This window comes from Uranotaenia lowii, chromosome 1 (assembly GCF_029784155.1).
Source record: "Uranotaenia lowii strain MFRU-FL chromosome 1, ASM2978415v1, whole genome shotgun sequence".
NCBI lineage: Eukaryota > Metazoa > Arthropoda > Insecta > Diptera > Culicidae > Uranotaenia > Uranotaenia lowii.
In genome coordinates this window covers 192074881-192097952 of record NC_073691.1, presented here as the reverse complement: position 1 = coordinate 192097952, position 23072 = coordinate 192074881, and the positions used below count along the sequence as shown (strand labels likewise).

The 23072-nt window shown below is 38.7% G+C and overlaps 4 protein-coding genes and 4 non-coding genes across 10 annotated transcripts; 1 reads left to right on the top strand and 7 right to left on the bottom strand.

Annotated features, from left to right (window-relative positions):
* Window positions 1-42: 42 nt before the first annotated feature.
* On the bottom strand, window positions 43-3111 carry LOC129739499 (dipeptidyl peptidase 3). Its single transcript, XM_055730973.1, has 4 exons — window positions 2807-3111; window positions 2578-2730; window positions 1184-2078; window positions 43-1118 (listed from the first exon to the last, which is right to left on the bottom strand). Exons 1-4 carry the CDS (start codon window positions 2924-2926, stop codon window positions 121-123), a joined length of 2166 nt encoding a protein of 721 aa, XP_055586948.1. The 5' UTR covers window positions 2927-3111; the 3' UTR covers window positions 43-120.
* Window positions 3112-4206: 1095 nt separating this feature from the next.
* LOC129739498 (gastrula zinc finger protein XlCGF46.1-like) lies at window positions 4207-5720 on the top strand. Of its 2 annotated transcripts, none has more exons than XM_055730971.1 (3): window positions 4207-4394; window positions 4449-4732; window positions 4932-5720. In XM_055730971.1, the coding sequence occupies exons 1-3, from the start codon at window positions 4249-4251 to the stop codon at window positions 5624-5626; spliced, it is 1125 nt and encodes a 374-aa protein (XP_055586946.1). In that variant the 5' UTR covers window positions 4207-4248; the 3' UTR covers window positions 5627-5720. The 2 variants fall into 2 exon arrangements, with proteins under 2 accessions (XP_055586946.1, XP_055586947.1); XM_055730972.1 differs by having other exon boundaries at window positions 4209-4394; window positions 4464-4732.
* Window positions 5721-7386: 1666 nt separating this feature from the next.
* Window positions 7387-8759, bottom strand: LOC129739497 (uncharacterized). Of its 2 annotated transcripts, XM_055730970.1 has the most exons (3): window positions 8638-8759; window positions 8493-8576; window positions 7387-8342 (listed from the first exon to the last, which is right to left on the bottom strand). In XM_055730970.1, the coding sequence occupies exons 1-3, from the start codon at window positions 8643-8645 to the stop codon at window positions 7586-7588; spliced, it is 849 nt and encodes a 282-aa protein (XP_055586945.1). In that variant the 5' UTR covers window positions 8646-8759; the 3' UTR covers window positions 7387-7585. The 2 variants fall into 2 exon arrangements, with proteins under 2 accessions (XP_055586945.1, XP_055586944.1); XM_055730969.1 differs by having other exon boundaries at window positions 7387-8576.
* Window positions 8760-8933: 174 nt separating this feature from the next.
* On the bottom strand, window positions 8934-9005 carry Trnah-gug (transfer RNA histidin (anticodon GUG)). The gene has a single exon. It is a non-coding gene; the product is annotated as a tRNA-His (tRNA).
* Window positions 9006-10499: 1494 nt separating this feature from the next.
* LOC129739496 (glutamyl-tRNA(Gln) amidotransferase subunit B, mitochondrial) lies at window positions 10500-13987 on the bottom strand. Its single transcript, XM_055730968.1, has 5 exons — window positions 13850-13987; window positions 13349-13792; window positions 13136-13284; window positions 11107-11537; window positions 10500-11047 (listed from the first exon to the last, which is right to left on the bottom strand). Exons 1-5 carry the CDS (start codon window positions 13942-13944, stop codon window positions 10553-10555), a joined length of 1614 nt encoding a protein of 537 aa, XP_055586943.1. The 5' UTR covers window positions 13945-13987; the 3' UTR covers window positions 10500-10552.
* Trnah-gug (transfer RNA histidin (anticodon GUG)) lies at window positions 11607-11678 on the bottom strand. Its single transcript has one exon. It is a non-coding gene; the product is annotated as a tRNA-His (tRNA).
* Window positions 11901-11972, bottom strand: Trnag-ucc (transfer RNA glycine (anticodon UCC)). Its single transcript has one exon. It is a non-coding gene; the product is annotated as a tRNA-Gly (tRNA).
* Window positions 13002-13073, bottom strand: Trnag-ucc (transfer RNA glycine (anticodon UCC)). The gene has a single exon. It is a non-coding gene; the product is annotated as a tRNA-Gly (tRNA).
* Window positions 13988-23072: the final 9085 nt, after the last annotated feature.

Here is a 23072-nt window from a genome sequence, read left to right as displayed (position 1 = left end):
AGATAACGATAAAGCAACTATTCGGATGTTACCAAAAACAACTTTCTATAGAAACTGTTGCATATAAGTTTATTCATACGAAATTGCAGTTAAATCTTCCCGTGGGACAGTCCTCCTCATCTAGTACAATCCCTGAAAATACTGCTTATCTTGTTCGTGGATTCGTTCCAGGACCTGATCGATGCCGGTTTCCGGGAAACGGTCGGTCCACGACTTGATGTAGCCCTCGAAATTGGACTCGTACTTCTTCAGCTGCACGGCGCCGTTCTCGTCCAGCTGCGTGTTCGATTGCACGAAAATCAACCGTGGTTTCTTGTGCAACAGCACGATGTCCCGCCACTTGGCCCACGGGAACGGGCCGTCCTCGCTCACCTCCGAGTAGTGGTTGTACATCTTACTGGCCCCGACAAAGTCCCCGGTCGATTTGTAATACTGCAACTTGAGCAAGAACTGCTTGATAGCTTCCTTGCCAACGGTTTCAATTTTGCTGCGATCGAACTTCAGTAGCAAGTTTTTGCCCGGCTCGGTTTCCGTTACACTGACCAGACCCTCTCCCGCTTCCAACAGCACTTTCATGATCACGAACCGTGCCTGGTAATGAGCCTGCAGCCAGGTCTTCTGAGTTGGGTTGTACAGCTCCATGGCCACTCCAACTCCACCCCAAACCAACAACAACCAGTTGACGTAGATGATGTCATCGATTTCCTTCTCATCAGTGTGTCCAAAAATCTTCAAAATGTCTCGGTTCAAGCTGAGATACAAACCCACAGCTTCGGCGCGACATTCTTCGTAGCTGGATCCCAACGATTTGAACTTCGAGTCATAAGTTTCGCCAGGCTCATACCAACAGGTCACGGCCTCACCAGTCAGCGGATTGCGTACCTTCTCGCGATCGAAGTTATACTCACCCTTTTCGTTGATACGTAACAGCTTACCGCTGCCATGGCCGAGCAGCTCGTGAAGTCCAACCTGCACCTCGAATGCCAAAGCCTTGTACTTCTTCAGCAAAGCTTGATCTTCTTCCGACAAAAATGGAATGCTGTCTGTTTTGTTAGTGTTGGCCAGCACGTTGCCCAGCGACACGTTTTTGAATCCCTCGTCCTGGCGGATTTCATCGTCTGAAAGAAGGTCAATTCCTAAAGTATAAAAACTAAACCTAAATGATTTTGTTACAGGAACTTACAGTTAGGAATGTTAATTCCACAAGGCACACCGGATCCGGCGAAGGTCAAAATGTCCAACGAGGTAAAGTCGGGCTTCAAGTAGTTGTCCTTCTCGTAGTCTTCACCCCACGGAAGAAGTTTGATGAAGTTTTCCGCATTGGTCACCAGGGTGGAAAATTTGGCAGACATCTCTTTGTTTACCATGGCCACGAATCCCTCGAATTCGCCCCGTTGTCCCACCGGATCCCGGTAGGTTTCGATAAATCCGATGTAAGTTTCAATAACCGGTCCCTTGTCTTTGATCCAGAACCGGGATCCGGTCTTGTGCGCATCCAAACTACCCTCGGCGAAGCTCTGCACATAGGCTTCAATCATCTGTTTCTGATTGTCGTTAGCCGAATGCTTATTGGCCAGGGTCAGCGCGTCTGCCACCTTCTGCATCAACTCGCGATAGTCTCCACGAGTGATTTTAAACAAAGCTCCCTTATACTCGACCGCATCCTTAGTCAGCCCTTCCTTGTCTCCGACCTCTGCCGAAGCCAGCTTGATGTTGTATACCGTTTTGCCGTCCTCTTCAGTTTTAAAGGTCCGACAAATGTAGGCCTCGAACTTGTTCTCCTTCATCCATTCGCTGATCAGTTCGGTATCTTCGCGGGTCACATTGGACGAGAAATAGGTCGTAATGCCCTGGTCGCACAGGCCGAGCGTTTTGGTACGCTCAGTGAGCAGGAAGATGGGAACTTTGGTCTGCTGCCAAAGCTTGCCAATGGAAGCTTCATCGGTTTTGAACGCCTTGGAGCTCTTGACGATCAGCTCGAACTTATCTTCCTCCAGATTCGGCACAATCTTGCTGTCTCCCATGCCCTTGTAGTTGCCGGCGTTGGCCAGAAATCCACAGGTATACACCAGGAAGGCCTGATAGAAAAGAATGGCATATTTTAAGGTCCTTTGGTACATCCATGACGAAATTTTCCTATCCAGAAGCTTAACTGACAAAGGGTTTATCGAGTTACTCTTCCCAAAATTTTCGCTTGATTCATGATCATTTACAGACATTTTCGAGAATAATTATACAATTTTTTTTTAGAATTTTTCGACATTCTTGATTCAACCCTTTTGCAGGGCATGTTTTTTTTCAAATTATCTCATTTTTTAATAGCCAAAAAAATGAGATAATTTGAATAAAGTTTTAAATTATACCAATTGAGCAAATATTCACTTATAATTCTAGAAATGTTAAAAAAATATCATTATTTTAAGCAAATCTCTAGTAGGTACGTTTGATTTAATCTTGTTCAGCAAAACGGCTTATATCCGGTCGACTGATAACTTATCAGCTTAAAATGTACACAATAAAAGAGTCAACATAAATAGAATCAAGTCATATTTCCAGGGAATGGAAAGTCAAACTTACAGTAAACTCATCCTCAGTTACTCCCGCGGCCAGGGCACTCTTCCGCAGTTCCTCGATCGGTTCCGCCAGATAGATCCGGTGGAGCAGCGAAAAAATGAGAGGCGATTCCGGGCTCGATTGGACCAGTGCAATCAACCCTCCTGTCCAGGAGGCCTGTTAATGGGACAATAAATTAAATCAAAACAATAAAAATATCACAAAGGATCAACCCCGGAAAGCGGACACTTACCTCGCTGAAGTAGTGGGCGTACAGTTTTTCCTTCTCGGTGAGGGCACCGAAAGCGGTAGCACATTCCAGCTCCACGATCGGTTGGCTGTTCGGGAGGACGTGCTGCACTTTATCGATCATCTTGTAAAATGCCTAAATGCCAAGACTCAAGCGTAACCGTTTAACAAAAACGTTCGTTGAACTCGCCCGCAATAATCTGGGACAAATAAAGTGTGAAAAAATCTCGAAACCGTGGACAAACGAAGCAGCAAATGTGATGAGTTGACAGAAAAAGCCGGTCGCAAAAATCGGGAAAAACGTTAAACAGGGATGCCAGTTTTGAACGATTTACACACTGCAGCAAAATGCTTTCGAGTTTTCACATGTTTTTACACTGTAAATTAATTTTTTTTAATCATTAAGAAAATTATAAAAATTTTCGAATTTTAATTTTTTTTTAAATTTATTAAAACGTTTTGCGTGTTTATTTAACAAGTGCAATTTTTTTTTAAATTATCAATCTGATTAAAAAACTTTTTAAGTTTTAGATTATTTTATTATTACTTATTTTACAATTTAAAAAATAGAAGCTTATAAAACTTCGAATGAATATCAAAGTTAAAATTTAAGAAAAAATATATTAAAGAATATCAATTTTGAAAAATGAATTGTAAATATGACACAGATTTTTTTTCTTTTAACATATGTTTGTTTATTAAGGCATTTTACTTATAAAGTTTCATTTTGCCGAGTGGATCACTCTGTTAGTAGAGCGGGGCCGTAATAGTCGCGGCGACTCAACTGTTAGCTTTGATTCTAATATGAAACAGATATGACAATCAAATATAATAGAACAGAATCAGAGAAAAAATAATGACAATCACTTTAAAAATTATTTGAATATCCAAAAATGTAAAAAAATCAAGAGTTACAAATTCCAAAATAAAAAAATAAGAAATAAATTAAAGGAAACAAATTCAAGAATATAAATTTTTAATTTTTTTATTTAATAATGATAGAAAAATGAGAAAACAAAAACATAGCATAAAATGACTGACAAAACGCTTTAATATTTACAAAACTGACAAAGAATTGCGATAGCGCAATTCAAATAACGAAAAATAGAACATTGACCATGACAAAATTACTCATATTAACTTAATACATTGACATATAAAAACAAGAGCGCAACCCAAATAAAAATGACTTATCCCGAAATTGAAAAGAAAAAGTAACAAAAATAAGAAAATTTTCAAAAAAATAAAAAAAGCCATAAAATATAATGTAAACACAACTTCACTTTTGGAAGCTGAACTCACCATGCAGCGAAGAATGATTCATGAAATTTATCCTGATTTTCTCTGTAACGTTATTAAAGGCTGACGAACATTCAAACATTAAACACGTTGTTTTGATGATAGATTTTTCTCGGAGTGTAATACTACCTGCATGGCAGGCCCGCGATGCGAAGTGCTCGAAAAACCTGCATGAAAATCCCGAAAACAGCAAAGAATCAAACAAAAAAGGATGTAAATCACAAACCCAAACTCCTACCAACAAACAACAAGTGTGCGCTACTCGCAAAAATGGACGCCATCAAACACGAGCTGTAAGTAATTTTTTTTTTGAATTTCATGGATTTTCTCCTTCAATTACATATAAGGATACCCATTCGCAGTACCTTCGCCGAGGCCACTTCCTTCTGCCGGTTGTGCCTCAAGACGGACCAGATCGAGCTGATCGTGCAGTCGCCGGCCGAGGAAGTCAACGAACCGGCCCTCACCATCATCAGCGAGTGTCTCGGCATTTGGCTGGCGGTGAACGAGGACTTCCCGTTTGGGATTTGTCACCCGTGTGCCTTGTCGCTGGAGGGCATTCGGCAGTTCCGGTACAATTGTCAGCAGTGCGATAGCTTCCTGCGGGACCAGCGGGCGAAAGCAGTGGCCGGTGAGTTTGTTTTTGGGTTTTTTTTTTATATTATTGATGATGGGTAGGATGGTGAGAAATTTATTGAAGCTTTTTTTTCGAAGTACCCAGGTTCACATGATTTCAAAGTTGGTTTTGTAACCAGTAATTTTTTTCTATCAAAGAAGTTGGCATACCTTTGGCAGGTAGACATAACCAATCCATATCTCATTCTTTGTAGATGAAAATCTGGAACCCACTGGGGAGCTGCACCATGAAACGGTTGAATATCACCATGAAGAAGTGCCTCTGCACCAGGTCGGACTGGAAGGTCCGGTCGGCGTTTTACAGGAAAATGGCATGCCTGAAGAAGTTCTCATGGATGGCAATCATCTGAACCTGATTCAACACTACGAGGATCAGCAGCAACAACAACAGCAAATGCAGCAACAGCAACACCAGCAAAATCTGATCTCTGTTGCCACCGAGCAACCTTTGCCGCTGAAGAAGTTTGACTGTCCCGAGTGTGGCAAGCGGTTATTCAGCTCCCGGATGTTGGCCCAGCACGTGGTTCGCGAGCATCGACTTTGTCATGGGTGTGGCAACTGTGGGATGGCTTACGATAGCCAGTCGAAGCTGGACAACCACAAGGCCTCGTGCAATGGGCGCCCGTCCAAATTCCTGTGCAATCAGTGCCCAAGTGCCAAGGTCTTTTCGACGGCTATCAGCCTATCGGTGCATCTCTATTACGCCCACGATAGCATCAAATCGGTCGTGTACCGATGCGAGGCATGCAAAAAGAACTTCAAGAATCGAACCGGGCTACGGTATCACTACAGCACCCAGCACGGGTGCGCGATGGTCGAGTGTGAAATCTGCCGGCGGCCGTTCCCTACCGAGGAAAGCTTATACTACCACAAACAGGCGGATCATTGATAGTAAGCGTAAGTTTTTTAATTTTCGTTTGTCCTCCAAATTATGATTTTCACAAATGTTAGACTGGCAACAAATTTTATACATCATGAAATATTCCACGTTTAAGGTAATGGTTTGTTGTCCAAGAAAGAAGAAAAGAAATGTCCTTTTTAGGTGGGTGACCGGTCGTTAATCTGCGTCTTTTATTATCGCAGTGAATCCAAATGTTAGTCGTACCACACTACATTTAACATCAAAACTCTACCCTCGAGGTTGCTTTTTGAAAAAAAAAAAAAAAAAGCATTCCGGTTAAAAATCGAATTCTAATGGTTATTTAAGAAATCTTCAAATACAGTACTCGCGCGTTAATCGGACACGTTGAGTTATCGGAGGTTTTGAGGAGAGTAGACCAAGTCCAATTCTATTAGAAAATTGGACGTTTTTTTTTCTAAATTTTCATCAAACAAATTCAAGGTTTTTTTTTAACTACGATCTTAAAACTTATTCGTATATCAGTTTGTCTTACAAATTGTTAGTCAGCTATCTAGAATACATAAATTATTGTTATAAAAATACTGATTTGGTTGAAATGTCAACGCACCTTCGGTTATCGGATGTTTTTGGTAGTCTGTAGTCGGACGTACTCTCGGACTCTGAATCAATTATACTCTTATAAGGTACACCGGGGCAAGTGCAAACTCGGGGCAAGTGCAAACGTTCAACTTTTCTCTGTTACAAAAAAAGTAAAAAATATTTCTTCTTCTAGAAATTGTTGTTTAGACCCAAACAAACAATCTGACATAGATAAACTAAACTTTCTTTAAATTTTTCACTAAAAACTCGGCATTGTTTGATCACACACGAATTCAAGTACGTACTAGACATGAACAGTGTGTTTTTGTTTTGCATATTTTGGCTACAAAAAAGGGCATTCAAATCCGAATTTTCGTTAAAAGGTGAGTGTTTGAGACCGATATTCAAGTGAAAGCAGAAAATTTATGATAAATTTTTAGTACACCCCGAAAGTTGTGAAAATAATATTCACTCTTGTTAACCCACACTGCGGGGCAAGTGCAAACGACACTACCGGGGTAAGTGCAAACGCACCTTTAAGCCATGTAACATCAGCCATTTCAGAAAATTCATCACCAAAATGGTTCAGCATTATATTAAAATGGTCAGAAGGGGTATCCAAAGTGTTGTATCTGAAGCGGATGTTCAAAGTTCCGTAATGCATTAGTAAATGAAGGTCTTTTGCTTAAAACAACAGTCACCAAAAATGAAGTTCCAAATAGTTATCAATATTGCAAAAAAACAGCAAATATATTGATAAAAGTTGATAAAACGTACCGGAACATGTATTCAATTCATTTTAGGACCGATACACTGACTCATCTGTGAATTAGTTTGGAAAAAGTATTGCGTTTGCACTTGCCCCCATAAACGGGGCAAGTGCAAATTTTGAAATTTTTTCACAAAAGCACCGTTACTTTTTACCAACATTTTTTTATTTTTTACTTTCAACGGGAATTTGTTGAGAACTATTTTAGTGATGCAACGAACGATAATTAATAACTTTTGAACATATACATATTTTTTTAGGACATGTGAAAGTTGAACTATGGTGAAATCCGTTTGCACTTGCCCCGGTGTACCTTATAAGAAATTTAAACCGCATAAGTTTGATCTACTTGAACTTGGAAAACAGCGACAATTCACAAATTTTTAAAAAATTAAACGAAAATTTGCGAGAAAACCCCTGAATAGCCAAATTTATCATGTTCAAAGTAAGTTGAATTTATTTTGGACATATGACATGTGCGTAGAAGTCATGCATGACTTAGCTACCTACTTAGTTTCGATTACAAATTTCAAATAACTTCTTCCATTTTCAAAGGTCTTAAAAAAAGAGCTAGAAACAACAGCTTACAGCTAAAATTATAAACTAAACTAAACATGTCAGAAAATCGTGGAATCCTGTTACTCTTTATCGTTCGGTTCTTCCGGACTTGTGGTTTGAACATCGCCACCTATGGGTCCCGCCTGGTGCATGGTAGCAACCCGTTTCGCGTTTAGAACAACACTATTCGGTTGGGGTTTGGTAGCATAATCGTTAATCGAGTAAAGACTCAGTTGCCTCCGGATGTCTTTGGGCGAAATCGGCTTGAAGTTGCTGGGCGGAGAAGTAGGTTTCCCTTTGGCGGATTCGCACGTTCTCTCATGTCCGATACGCGCCCCAATCGTGTTCAATATTTGCTGACAGTGTCGACAGGTCCTGAATCGAAGGTTGCCCCTTTGCTTAGCACTTCTTATTTCTGACTGCAGCCGTTTTTTAGCGACTACCCGAAACTTAGGAACCTTAATGTCGGTCGGAGGGACAGGGCTGGTTTTTGGTCCTTCGTCGTCTGAAGATTTATCTTTATGCAGTTGTCGCTTATTTTGATTTGATTTCTTCCTACTGCTTTTCGTTTTAGCTTTCGGTATCTCCGGTTGAGATGGAACTGAGGGACTTGTACTTTCGCTTATTATGATGTTGACTTTCGCTTGTTGAGTTTGGTTGGGTTCACCGTTAACCGTGGGAACTGGTACCTCAAAAAGAACGATAGGATTGGAAGTTGTTTCCTTCGCTGGTTCAACGTCAGGCCTTGCATCACTCGAATTAGGCTTTTCCGGTTCCGAAAGGATCTCTTCCTTAATGTCGAAGCTCTCAATCTCGAAGTTTTTCATCCGTTCGGCTCTAAGGAGAAAATCACAACTTTTTGAACGTTCCCGAAACTCTACGAAGGTTTCCAACGTCAGGGCACAGAGTCGACATATCCCGCAGGGAAAGTCGTCCTGCTGAGCGGACAGATGGAGACCGAGATTTTCATGTATCTGCAGTACCAACCGGTGCTGATCGGAATCTATCAGCCAGGTGACGTTTTGCTGGGAGAAGCAGAGCCTGCAGTAGCTCGTAGGACCCGTATCCGGTCTAGTGAAGATAGTTTAGGAATGGATTACTGTTCAAACTTGTCGTAATTGGTTATACTTACATTTGCATTTTACGTTTGCTCAATCTAATTTTTAAACGAATAAATTTTCATCCACAACAAAACCAATCTGTCTCAAAAACAACAAACAAGTGGACAAAACGACGAAAGGAAGGAAACTGTCAAAAAACTGCTCGAATTGTATGATGGTAAGCGAGAGAGGAGAGATGAGGATGAGAGTCATTAATGTTTTGATGGTATTGGTGTGTAGAAAGCTAACAGTTATTTATAGAACTGGCATAGCAGAGTTTAACAAAAAAGATCCACCTTCTCCGTGACAGTGCTCCATTCAGATGTACTGCCGTGACCAGGATTCGAACCTGGGTTACTACGGCCACAACGTAGGGTCCTAACCACTAGACGATCACGGCTATGAAGGATGGTGACGGAAGAGCGATTTGAAACGCTACTTAACACTTATTCCTTGATTGGAATCACCATCACTGATGGTTAACAACACTAAATATTGAATTGAAAGTAAACTTATTGCAACATTTTGAATTACTACATCAGAGTATCATTTTTTGAAAAGAAGCGATTCTTTTTCTCATTAACTGCTGATTTTTGAGTGATAAATCTCATCACACTTCTGTAGATACAAGTTTTTTTTTCAAGGGACTAACTGCCAGAATCATTCTTCCCTAATACAAGAGTTGGTAGTTTTTAAAATTTTAAAATTATTTGGGATTGACACTGTCTCTATTCGCCAATCTGTGCCGTATTACATTTTCACTATTTTTCAGATTTTATCGCAAAGCGTTCTTCAATATATAGACTTGAAAAAAAAAACTACATTAAAAAAGACAAAAACTGTTTGGGAAAAAATGAGACCATCCGGCGCAAACCCTTATGATGGTTTTTGGTTGCGAAATCTCGTGCACATCGCTACCGCTTCCGATCCCTCCTCTGGTTGTTTTTTGTGCCCGGAAATGCTCGCGTTGTTCTTTCCGACCAATTTAAATTTTGGAGCTTTTGTGACGACACGAATCTGCACGATCACCGAAGAAAAAATATCAACAACAAACAGTAACCGATGTAATTACAGATAATGAAAAAAGCGCGAAAAAAGCTGGAAAAGAGAAAAAAATTCTTTTTGCTTTTTTTACAGGATAGAAAGAAAAATAAAATTTGACAAAAAATGTGTCTACCGTGATTCAGGAGAACACCCGTCCTGAATTCACGGGGTTAGTCCGAGTTCCTGTACACTCGTAGAAATGTCACCCTTGATTTCAGAAGAAATGTAGTGTCATGAGATTCGGGTGAGATTTCATTCGAATTTCGTATAAATTGAGCAATTTCCCTGTGATTCGAGAAGTCATTATCCCGAGGGGAATAAATGCAATCTTACGGCGCGTTCGTAAATTGATTTTTTTGGGTGATGCATCAGTCGATTGATTTGTTTGGTAGATGTCAAATCACTTTCCATATGCTTTTGCATACGTTTGTTTGGAATTTACGAACGCCAGCATCGATAAAAAAAATCACTTCGATAGAAAAAATCAATTTACGAACACGCCGTTAGTGTGTTGACTGTCTGAACTGAGACACGAAAAACCGTTCGAATTTTGAAAACAGGTGACGATTTTTTCCCGATAAAATAGCAGTGCTAGGCTCTCAAAACGTCTGACTATAAAGTGTGTCCGCTTGAAACGTGTCCGATTAACTGTATTGTTGAAAATAGTTGAAATATAACCCAAAAACCGAACAGTAAAGCTCAAAAGACTGTGCTATCTCTGAGCCAAAAAAAACCGTTCTACTATTGAGTAGTGAAATGATTGCTGTAAAGAAGTGCCCGATAGGCGGAACATCAGATTAGATTATGATATTCACTAACGGATTGAAACCCTGTTTCCGCAACCAATAGATACTACGTTAACGGAATTTATTACCCTAATCCTAATAACAAACCTCTCCAATCCTAAGCCGCCGTCTTCAGCATGGCCCTAAGCAGCTCCACCACCTTGGCCATGTCAACCTTCTGCTCGGTGGCCTTCGCAATTTCGCCGGCCAACGCGTACAACATCTTATCCTTGCCGGACTGGTACTTCTGGACCAGCTTGGGATTGCGTTGGATTACCTCCCGACACAGCTGTTCGATCCTGGCCGGGTCCGTTATCATAAGCCAGTCGTTTCGCTGGGCAATGTCGGCCGGTCGCTCTTCGTTAGTCGTTGCCAGCAACAGTTCCTGAAGGATCAGTCTAGCCAGGTACGGGTTGATGGTATTGGCTTGCAGCATATCGATAAGCTGGGCCAAATGGTTGCTTGAAATGCGACACTGATCCAAGTCCATCTTGTTTTTGTTTAATGTTGTTAGCAGTTCGTTGATAAGGAAGTTGGCTACTACCTTTGGGGGTCTCGTTGTCGAGGAACTTTGAATGATCGCTTGGAAGTGTCCGTACAAAGTTATGTCGTTCTGTAAAAATAATCAAATATCATATCAGCAAATAAGCTTTAAAGACTAATCTAACTCACGACTAGAATGATTGCCATTTCCTCTGTAAGGTTGTGCACCTCGACGATATTTTTGCGTGTTTCGTCTGGAAGTTCCGGCAGCTCGGAGAAGATTCGAACGGCATCCACCGTATGAGGATCGTCAATGGTTGCGCTTTGCTCATCAACGCGTACATGTAGTGGTGGCAGATTCGGTTCCGGCATGAACCGATAGTCCTGTACGACTTCTTTGTCGCGCATGGCCACCGTTTGACGGCCGACGGCATCCCAGGCGCGAGTTTCGTTAAAAATTCGTCCACCCTCGTCCAGGATCCCTATCTGTCGTTGGATTTCGTGTTCGATGGCTTGGGCAACCGCACGGACCGAACCGATATTTTTGACTTCGGTGCGCGTTCCTAGTGGAGTGTCCGGTTGGTGCACCGAAATGTTGGCATCGACTCTCAAGGCACCTTCTGTGGATTGAAGAAGCATAAAAAAGATAAAAAATTACTCTCACCGTGACAGTGCTCACTGAGTGGCACTGCCGTGACCAGGATTCGAACCTGGGTTACTACGGCCACAACGTAGGGTCCTAACCACTAGACGATCACGGCTATGAGGGAAGGTGGGCGTGTGGGTATTCTAAGCATTACAAACGGTAATTCAACAGGAGCATTAACATGAAACCCATTGAAAAACAGGACAATTTGATACAATAGTTTTCGTCAAACAAAAAAGCTTAACTTAGTATGTACATTTATTTTTATTATATGATGAATCATTGATATGAATAAAATTACAAAAAACTAGACAGAATTAAAAGAATAAAAAAATCCTGCGTCGGCCGGGAATCGAACCCGGATCAACTGCTTGGAAGGCAACTATGCTGACCATTACACCACCGACGCCTTGAGGCAGCGCATTTCAAGTCGGAAGTTTTTTGATTTTTGTTTTTTTTGCTCGAAACTCAGCTGAGAATACAATATGCGATGCTAGACTTAGAGCATTCGCATCTGTATAATACTACATCGCAATTGTTATTAAAATTAATGTTAAATAGCACTTATCGTTATTTTCAAACAATATTCTGTACACCGAGACATCTCAATGTAAATCAGACATCTTTATACTCTTTATACATCTTTATACGTTTTTTCTAACACGGTTTTCTGGAGTTTTTTTTTGCCATGGACTAGGTTCTTCTACACGGCTCTCGTAAATCAACACATTTTTTAAGTGAAAATATTCCAAGCCGTATACGTTAGCGACGGATTTCACATCGCGTAAAAAACCTTAGTGAATAGTAAATTCTGATCTGTGGCAAAAAATTACCTGCAATTTCGGAATGACAAACAATTTACTAATTTGCAGCTTGGCAATTTAAAATCTTCAAATTATATTTAAAAAAAATTATTCAACGTCTATGTAGATCAAGATGACGTCTACTTTTTTACCTCAAATGCATACTATATTATCCAAGAAAAAAATAATACTCTCTTTCGCTAATTTTTTTTTGGGATTTTAAACCCATAGGTTTATTCATCCCCACTTTCGCTAGTAATGTTTAACTCAACAGCATTTGAATTGAAAATGTAGTGCGATTAGAAAGTGGAATTCCAAATTATAAATTTGTCAACATATGATAATAATAATTTATCATAACCATTATCTGTATTATTCAGATGTTAAGGAGAATATGTCTGATTATAGGATTTTAGATAGAAATATTGAATACATATACCGGAATAATAGTACATGTTCGTATCTGGCAATTTCAGTTTCAGCTTTAGGTATGTCTAATAACGTTTACTAAGAAATTTAGTTACTATGATTATATTATTTCAGTTCAGTAAATTAAATTAAAAGCTTTATAAATTTTATAACGCTTTTGTTGTAAAAAAATATATATCAAAAACTATTCTGACCAAAAAAGATCCTGCGTCGGCCGGGAATCGAACCCGGATCAACTGCTTGGAAGGCAACTATGCTGACCATTACACCACCGACGCCATGCGAGACTTTCTTCTCAAAAGCATTTTTCAGCTAGATGGCCCTTTAACAGATCACTTACCTTCCATCCTGCACGAGCAACTACCTAGCCTAGTTAGAATCAGAATCAACTCTTTAACCAGTGCGGCTGCTTCTTCTCCGGTTTCCAGATCCGGTTCGAAGACCAGTTCCATCAGGGGAACGCCCGCACGGTTCAGATCAACTAGGCTTCTGAAAAAGGCACAACAAATGTCGAACCAATTTCTGTTCTAATAACCTTTCACCAAAAACTTACTTGCGCTCGATCGGATCGTGCAACGATTTGCCGCTGTCCTGTTCCAGCTGCAGCTGAAGCAGCCGAGCCGATTTGTAGTACGGCTTCCGGGTGACCCCGGGAACAAACACCGGAAACGAAAGCAATCCCCCGCGGGCCAACGGTTCCCGCTGTTGCGTTATCTGATAACCTGCTGGCAAGTCGGCATAAAAATAGTGTTTCCGATCGAAACTGGAAACCGGTGCAATCCGGCAGCCCAGGGCCAGCGCCGTTCGAATGGCCTGTTCGACGCATCGACGATTCAGAGCCGGAAGCGTTCCCGGAACCGAGGCATCGAACAGGGACACACAAGAATTGATGGGGGCCCCGAAGCTCACTTCGGCTCCGGAGAATAGTTTGGAAGAGGTTTGAATTTGGGCGTGCACTTCCAAGCCGATTACGCTTCGCCACTTGCTCCCGGCGGGGCTGTAAGATTTTCTGTTAGAAGTTGTCTTGAAAATGGTTCCTTGATTGTTCACTTACCTGGCAGATTGTTTGGTAGCCGCTTTGGTGGCCAAATTCCGATGGCGTACATTGAAAATAAGCGAATTTTTTCTCAACAAAGCGTTGCAGGCCATGTTTTGATTTTTTCCATCTAGAAACCGAAAAGATACATCCCTGTTTTTTGTTTGCGATGCCAAAAATGTAAACAAAAATAGTGGATGTCAGTGTTGCTGGAAAAAAAATCATCATGCTTATTGCTTAAAATGTAGTTTGAAAACTTTTGATAATTATAATATAAATCTGTACCAACACGTGAAAAGGATGTATCTCCATATATGGCGAATCGAGAAAAACGCGTTTGAAAATATTACAACCTATTTTAAATCGCTTATTTAAAATCACTTGAAATTTTTACTTTTTATGAAAGACTAACCAATTTTAGAAGCATCCCCTACATGTTAGAATAGAAGGATATCAATTTTCATGAAAAGACAACGCGTTATCGTAGATAGAACTTAGCTCACTTAATATTTTGTCTCCCTTGTTTATACACCCTTTGCTATTTTCTCATTTCTAGCTTCAGTTTTAAGCTCGCGTTCATTTGCAACTATGTTTTTATGTTGAATAAAGTGTTAAATCTTTACCAACACAAAAAAGGATCAATCTCCATATATGGCGTATCGAGAAAAATGCGTTAGAATAAAATAAAATCTATTTTAAATCCCTAATTAAAAATCATTTGATATTTTTGCTTTTTATGCAAGAAAAACGATTTTTAGAAGCAGATAGCAGAGAACTATGTGTTAGAATAGAGGAATATCAATTTTCATGAAAAAACAACGCGCTATCGTACACGCAGAAAAATAGAAATTAGTTTCAAAAGAAAGTGCCGCAAAAACAAAGGATTTTTTCCTTTGATTTTGGGACAAATAAAAATTCCTTTGATTCAAATGCATTTTCTTTTGTTTCGAAGAAATGCTTTCCTTTGAATCAAAACTTTTTCTTTGTTTCAAAAACCAAAATCATTTGTTCTTCAATTCTACTTTTTGTTTCTAAAAATTCTAGTACTACATATTAATTGTCGTCCTATTGGAAATAAAAAGAAATCAATTATGGTTTAAAACATTTTATTTATTTTGAAAGTTCATGTTCACATTATCGAATTTTCCCCATAATTAGAGTTAGAGAACTGGTACATCTGTAAATAAAGAGGAGAACAAAATGTACACATGAAATTTTTACATAGCGCAAATTTATGACAAAAATGCTTCTCTTGTTATGAAGCTCACAAAAAACGACATTAAACTAAATAATGCTAACAATAAAATGGAAAGTACTTACTGAACGATATTTGTTGGCGACAGTTCCTTTCGAACAACTCATGAAGGGTTTCGGCGCCAGATGTCTCCTTGGACCGGATCGGAAGGAATTAGTTGGTATGGTATTCTGTCCTAATGCTATATGAAAATACCTCGTATATCTGACTATCGACTGATGCTGACTCACTCCTTCCACGTTCACCCAAACACTGCCGAAACCAGTTGCTCTGCACGCTCATTCAGGATACCACATCCTCCCCTTGCAAAGATCTTTCTGAGTCAAGTATTCGTTATACTTTACCGCAATCTAAATTTGAAAACAAACCGTAATAAATGTAATATTTTTTCTTGTAAAAAGTCTAATCCTTGACCAACGCCATTCTAGTGTTTTGCATAATTCAACCCCATGAATTCCGGTGTAATTCGCGTAGCACAACTTGCATGTGTCGTTGAAAACGTACACGCCTTGTTAGCAATAGTTTATTAGATACTTAATCTTATATCAGCTGATCTTTAAAACTTCAATACCTTCATCCTCCCTTTGATAAAACAAAAAAAAAATCCATTAACATAATAATCAAGAAGAAAAATATACATTTAACAAAAAAAACCTTCTTCGAATGACGTTGAGGAGTAAAATCAATCAATTTAGTTAAGTGGCCGCTGAAAGAATTGTCCTAAAGGATCACGTGTGTTTTTTTAATGAACGGACATAACAAAGCAAATGTAGAGTTTGTTTTAATTATAATAAATTTAACTTTTTTTCTGATTTCTCGATGAATGACTTTTTTCGATAATCTTTATGAGAAATCATCATTGAATTATAAAGTTTGCTTTGTACCTCACGATCAATTACAAAACATCTCTTTTTTTCACTTTGCATTTGAGCATCAAATGTATCAAAATATATATTCTAAGAGTATTTTAATAAGTATCTACAATTTCGTTGAGTCATTTTTTTTTCAATCAAATTATCATGTTTCCAATATTTTAATCTGCCTAAAACTTTTTCCAGTGTGGTTCTTTGGCGGTTGGAGACTGATTCTGTAAACAAACAGCGTTCACACACACATACACAATAATATTGAGCATGCATGTTGATGCATCAACATTCATGGCAGAGCTGCCAATTCTTTTTTTTTTTTTTAGCCGGTATCCATTTTCCAACTTTCAACTCTAACTCGATGTAAACTCGTTTGTAAACTCGAATTTTCAACAGTTTTCAAACTACAACACATTTACTTTCTCTTTTTTTCAGTCAGTTCTTTTTTCGGTTTTCTATAATTTGCCTTGGTTGAACAAGACTATCCATTACTCTCGCCATGAGCTGTTCTCGATTGAAAGTTCTTGTTTTTCATCCTTGGAAGTACGCCATGGGCAAAACCCGACTGTACTTCAATTTCGCCATGACCTTTTCTTTTCGAAAATTTCAATTTCTTCTTTTTTTTCCGTTGCCATGGGCCGAACCCAGACTAATCAATATCTTGCCATGGACCGTACCCAGACTTGCTTCTGTTGCCATGGGCCGAACCCAGACTAATCAAATATCTTGCCATGGGCCGTACCCAGACTAATCATTGCTTTCGCCATGAGCTTGACTCGGCTAAAAGACGTTCTGAATATAAAAGTACGCCATTGGCTAAAACCAGACTGTACTTTGTTTCTCTCTACCGTTCAAAACGATTTTGAAAAATCATGTTGACTGGTATCACTGCATTCCGAATTCTCACCAATACACACAACACAAATCAAAATGAAAAAAAAAAACTCCTTTTCCTGAAAAACAAATTGTCATCACTATGTCCTTTTAGCATGCAAATCACTATTTTATATGCCCAATGCTGCCTCAATACTTAAAACTAACTGGCAAGGATCGCCAATATCGTATTCTGTCCTAATGCTATATGAAAATACCTCGTATATCTGACTATCGACTGATGCTGACTCACTCCTTCCACGTTCACCCAAACACTGCCGAAACCAGTTGCTCTGCACGCTCATTCAGGATACCACAGTTGGATGAATGGTTGCCCTGAAAAAGTTTTTTAGGTTGGTTTATTTGAAATTTAATTGTTTTTGAAAGACCTACCTGTAGAGAATAATAGGAGTGTAAATAATACAAATTGAATAAACAGTAAATGCAATTCAAAATATGAGTAACAATATGATTATTAATAATTCGAATGAAAAAACAATAAATAAAATAAAAAATATATATGGCAGCACTTATACAATAATGTTTGAAGCGTTTGAAGAGCACATGCCATGCAACAGCCCTGCAACTGACAGAAGGAATCGTAAAACGGGGAAAGAAAAGAATAAATCTAACGCCAACGAAAAAGAGAAAAAAAAACAGTCAGTTTACAGACTAGTTTCTCGGAGTAAAGACGGAACTTTTGAAGGGATGAATGGAGTGTGAAAAAAAGGTAAAGTTTGAAAGAAAGGTCTCGAAGAAAATGGTGAGAAAAATGAAAAGGATTTTAGAAAAAAGGCGGTCAGTCACGACAATGGCGCGGTTGGTTCGACGAACCGGTAAGTTATTGGCTTTGTTTGTGAACAGAAGATTTTTAATAAACTAATTGTGAAATAATAATATTGGAAAATTGACGAAGTCGGCCATTACTAAGCCGGATGAAAACTGCCGGTTATAACAGTAACGTGATTACAAAATCGTTGTTTTCCCTTTTTCGAATTTATGATTTTTTTTCTGGCTTTTAATTCTTAAAGAATGGCGAAACAGAAGCAAAACAAAAGCAAGCTGAAATAATGTGTTTTGTTCTCCACCATTTGGACAAAGACAAATGGCTTCGAAAAAAGTTTCATTTGATTGTTCTCAAAATAGCTGACCAAATTCACTTCGGTGAGCCATGTTCACTGTGGAAATAGAACGAATCTTCCGTGAGTGGAACAACATTTCTTGACAGTAAGTACAAACCCCCTGAGAGGGGCAGTACTTGAGGTGTGTACAAACCCCTGAGAGGGGCAGTACTTGAGATATGTACAAACCCCCTGAGAGGGGCAGTACTCGAGATATGTACAAACCTCCTGAGAGAGGTAGTACTTGAGATATGTACAAACCCCCTGAGAGGGGCAGTACTTGGGATACGTACAAACCCCCTGAGAGGGGCAGTACTTGAGATACGTACAAACCCCCTGAGAGGGGCAGTACTTGAGATATGTACAAACCCCCTGAGAGGGGCAGTACTTGAGATATGTACAAACCTCCTGAGAGAGGCAGTACTTGAGATATGTACAAACCCCCTGAGAGGGGCAGTACTTGGGATATGTACAAACCCCCTGAGAGGGGCAGTAATTGAGATACGTACAAACCCCCTGAGAAGGGTAGTACTTGAGATACGTACAAACCCCCTGAGAAGGGCAGTACTTGAAATATGTACATTCCCCTGAGAGGGTCATTACTTGAAGGAATGTTCAAAGAGATTCAAAGGTTTTAATGCCCTTAGAAGGCTAATGTGGGTGCAGTGCCTTGAAAAGAGATGGAAAGTTTAAGTATCATGAAAGGACTGCTTAGGATTTTCGGAAAATCAATATCGGTGTGAGGCCTTTCGACTCTGCCAGCGGCATATGGTGCATCTGCTAATAACCCAAGGCTAGTTCAAGTTTCAATTGTTATGACTATTCAGGATGTTAAGATGGATGTCAATTCTTGGATTGAGATCTGAGGTGAAATCATTGGTTCGAATCTTGAAAGCTTGTTTTTTTTAGAATAGGGATCCCAATCGGAGTCAAATTGCTGAGTTGCAGATAAAGTCGAGATCTATATGATTCTGAGATCTGAATTTCAATAGTGGATCTACGCCGAACGTTGTGTCCGTGATCTGGAAGTTTTAAGGTTCAAGTCTAATGACAGTTTGAGTTTAGTGTTGACTGTTGCGTGAGTCGAGTTATCTGGATCTTGAATAAGCAGTGATAATCTGAAAAGTATTAGTCTGAATTAACTGATCTTTGATACCCTATAATCTTGAACTCTGTAGTTTTTATACGAGTTTTAAATTTGAAATTTCAAGTGCGATTTGTGGCATAAGAGTATCCGAAACTCTCATTTATTTTAGTAGGAGTCCTGAGGTATAAATGTTCGATTTCATGTTTAGAATCACCCTTTATATTGGAGAGCAAACGTAAGGTTAGAATCCGAATTTAAGATACGAACTTAATATGCAGTCGAGGTCTGAACTTGGGTATAAAATCTGCGCAGTCTTAATCCGAAACTGGAACTGGTTGTGTTAATTGAAAGATTTCAGTTACAGAAATCCAACGATAACATGAAGCTATAAAATTTGAATCCTAGGGAGGACAAAGAAAATAATAAGAGTCCTTTGGAGACAAAGCTTAGAGAGAAGGTAGTGCCAGGACTAAGCATTTAACTCAATGGGAACTTTGCAAAACTACTGAGATGAAGTGCAAAAAGCAAGTTTGATTACTTCCAAAAAAAAAAACAAAATTATGAACAAACGATTATTACTGTTGTGCTACGTCAAGTTCGGAAGGAAAGATTCCTCTATTCAAGTGTGAGTTACTTGTATTTTTAAATTCATATCCCAGAAAATATACAAAAGCCCTAATCAAAATATTTAGTTGATTGGCAAATGCAAAAGTCGTAATATGATGTACAAAATTCAATATCTTTCAATGAAAGATTGATCAGATCATCCGGATCCGTGAAATGTGGACGGTAATAACGAGTAATCATTGTATCAACTTCAATTCATCTGTGCCTAAAATATCTTATGCTTTTTAAAAAAATCAGTTAATTAAGTTGTCCTGAACTATAAATTTACCCGAAGTTTAAAGCCTAAATTTTTGTATTTAGTTTTGCACTCTTGCCGAATTTGAGGCATAACTCATATTGGGATTGTGATGATATTGAGTCTTGCCTTATCCATTTCGTATTCATAAAATCGAATACTAGCCATGTAATGTTGGTTTAAAGTTGCTATGTCGATCTGAAGTCTGAGTATACGTTAAACACGGGAAGCAGAAGTCTGATTCAATTGTCTGGAATATACATTTTACTCAAATTAAACCAATTTCTTGTTAAACTCGCAGTTTTCAGTCACGGATCGAAATTTGAAAACCAGAAGCGAGATGCTTTAAGTTGAATCTAAAGTTTATGAAAAAAAACATGAATGAGATTGAACTTGGACTATAAAACAAAAAAAAATGAAACCATCAATAAACTATCGAAACCTGATGTTTGCTGAGAACGATCCGAGGCCTAGAGTGTGATGATACAGTTTTTTCCTTGTCTGGCCATTTGTGGTTTAGACAAAACGCGGTACTTGTTGGCATCATTGACTAGAACGGTCCCGGTAGACGTCACGTTACCTCTAAACTGTGCTGGACGTCTAGCGATGCCCCTATTGGGTAACTGTCGTATACTTGTTCTGGGGGTTGGAAGTTAGAGAATAATTTACCCCGTTTGAGTTTCGATATATGACCTGTTTCCGCTTCCGTTACTGATGTGAGGGCGAAAGGCTTCGGCATTTGGCACAGTAGAAATGCGATTGTGTCGAGCACTATTATTGTGATTTTTAGCGCCCTAAATATCTGAACTAGTAGACAGATGAACGTTTCCTGAACGAGGCTGCTGGGAACGCTTAAACTGAAAACGGGCGGCTGTGCTGCAGCAGGTTGAACTGAACATAAGCTTTCCTTGATCGACGAAGGTTGAATTCGTCAACCGTAGTTCGAAGGTTTGTGTTCTCAGTACTCAGCTCATCCGTAATTAGTGTAAACAGATCCTGCCAAAGCTGGTCGAAGTATTTTTGCTATTTTCCACCCGTTATTGTAAAAAATGCCATACCATGTCGATTGTCAATTTCCCGCAGCTCTCTTCTTCGTCCGGAAACGGCTATTTGTGATTTAGTCAGAACAAGGGGACCTTAAGCAACCATTTTATGAGATTGGTGATGTCTTCATCTCCAGAGGCGAACTGATATTAGTATAGAAGTAAGAAGGTTCGGAATCTAAAACGAATAACAATGAAATACATGACTATTACCGTACATATTACCATTATTAATTCACATTGGTTGTGACGGTTATGTCCCAAGCTTCCCAGGAATAGTAAACCAATTCCTTGCACTATCGTCGGTGACGGGAATCTTGTTCGGTATTATTATAGAGTTTTTTTTAATGAACCGAAAAGAAAAATTGGTGATATTTTCTTAACGATTTGTTTTTGTGACCGATCGATTTGTTCGGTTTGTTGACGTTATCGTTCAAGGAAGTGTTACGTTACGTTACTCTGTCAGAAAAAAAAACCTGCACACTTATTCGAAATTATTCAAGTGGTTACTTCTTTTTCTACAAAGTGAATGCAGAATAAGCTCAACTGGAATTTGAGAATATCGGAGAGATTGAACATAGATGAGATTATCGCTTTAAAATTGAAATTTTGGTAACATATAGATTTATGTGTTGAGCGAGTGGATAAAGATATAAAAAAATAGGAAAAATTCAAAGAAAAAGGATTAGATACATGGATGCGATATAAGTCAACTTAAATCAGCTATACCTGAGGTCAGGTTGAACAACGATGAATGCTGATAACATCGGGTTATTGTTTTTGAAAAATCGATGAAGGGTAGTATGGGTTATGCAGTCTACATTATTGAAAAATAAATGATAATATCTACTGAGCGATTGAATGCTCGATTCGTTATTTGGTAACTTTTATTTCACGCACTGAAGATAGGTTCCATCTACAACGTAATGTAAATTATTAAACGTCATTGAACATTTCAATGGAAATGTTTGAGGCATAAAAAAGTTAAATTATTTGAGCAGAAAGAAATGTCTAATTAATATCAATTATTAAAAAAGTATAGGGGTGAAGGCGAATGTAGAGAATAATAGGAGTGTAAATAATACAAATTGAATAAACAGTAAATGCAATTCAAAATATGAGTAACAATATGATTATTAATAATTCGAATGAAAAAACAATAAATAAAATAAAAAATATATATGGCAGCACTTATACAATAATGTTTGAAGCGTTTGAAGAGCACATGCCATGCAACAGCCCTGCAACTGACAGAAGGAATCGTAAAACGGGGAAAGAAAAGAATAAATCTAACGCCAACGAAAAAGAGAAAAAAAAACAGTCAGCTTACAGACTAGTTTCTCGGAGTAAAGACGGAACTTTTGAAGGGATGAATGGAGTGTGAAAAAAAGGTAAAGTTTGAAAGAAAGGACGCGGTTATTTAGGTCTCGAAGAAAATGGTGAGAAAAATGAAAAGGATTTTAGAAAAAAGGCGGTCAGTCACGACACTACCTAGGAGTCCACTATCGTTTGCTCTCTTAAAGCTGTAAGATTTGCTGTCTGGCTGTTGCGCGGAAAATCTTCTCGCCGTCCCGTTCACCAAACAGAAGTTTATGAAGATGTGTCGACTGTATGACGAAAAAATACTTTGATTCAAAAGAAAACTCATCTAAATCAATGAATTTTCACATTGATTCTGAGTCAAAATAAAAATTCTTTGAATTCAAATTAAATACTTTGATTCAAAAATTTGGAACATTGATTTAATGGAAAAATATATTGGTTCAATACAAAATTAACTTGAATCAAGGAAAATGGATTTTGTTTCAATATACATGAGGTTTTTGAATCAAAGATGTATTTTTTTTATCTCAATGGTACTACTTTTCGCTGCGTGTAGATAGAACATTGCTCACGTAATATTTTGTCTAACCTGTTTATACACCCTTTGCTATTTTCTTATTTTTAGCTTTAGTTATAAGCTCGCATTCACTTGCAACTATGTTTTAATGTTCAATAAAGAGTCAAATTGATTATTTTGAGTTTGTTTGCGGAGTAGTAGCGAAAAAATTTTCCGGAGTAAAGGGTGTATATCAATGTGATGACAGTTCTGGTTTTAAAACGTTTATAGATCCTTTACTCAAATTGAGTTTTT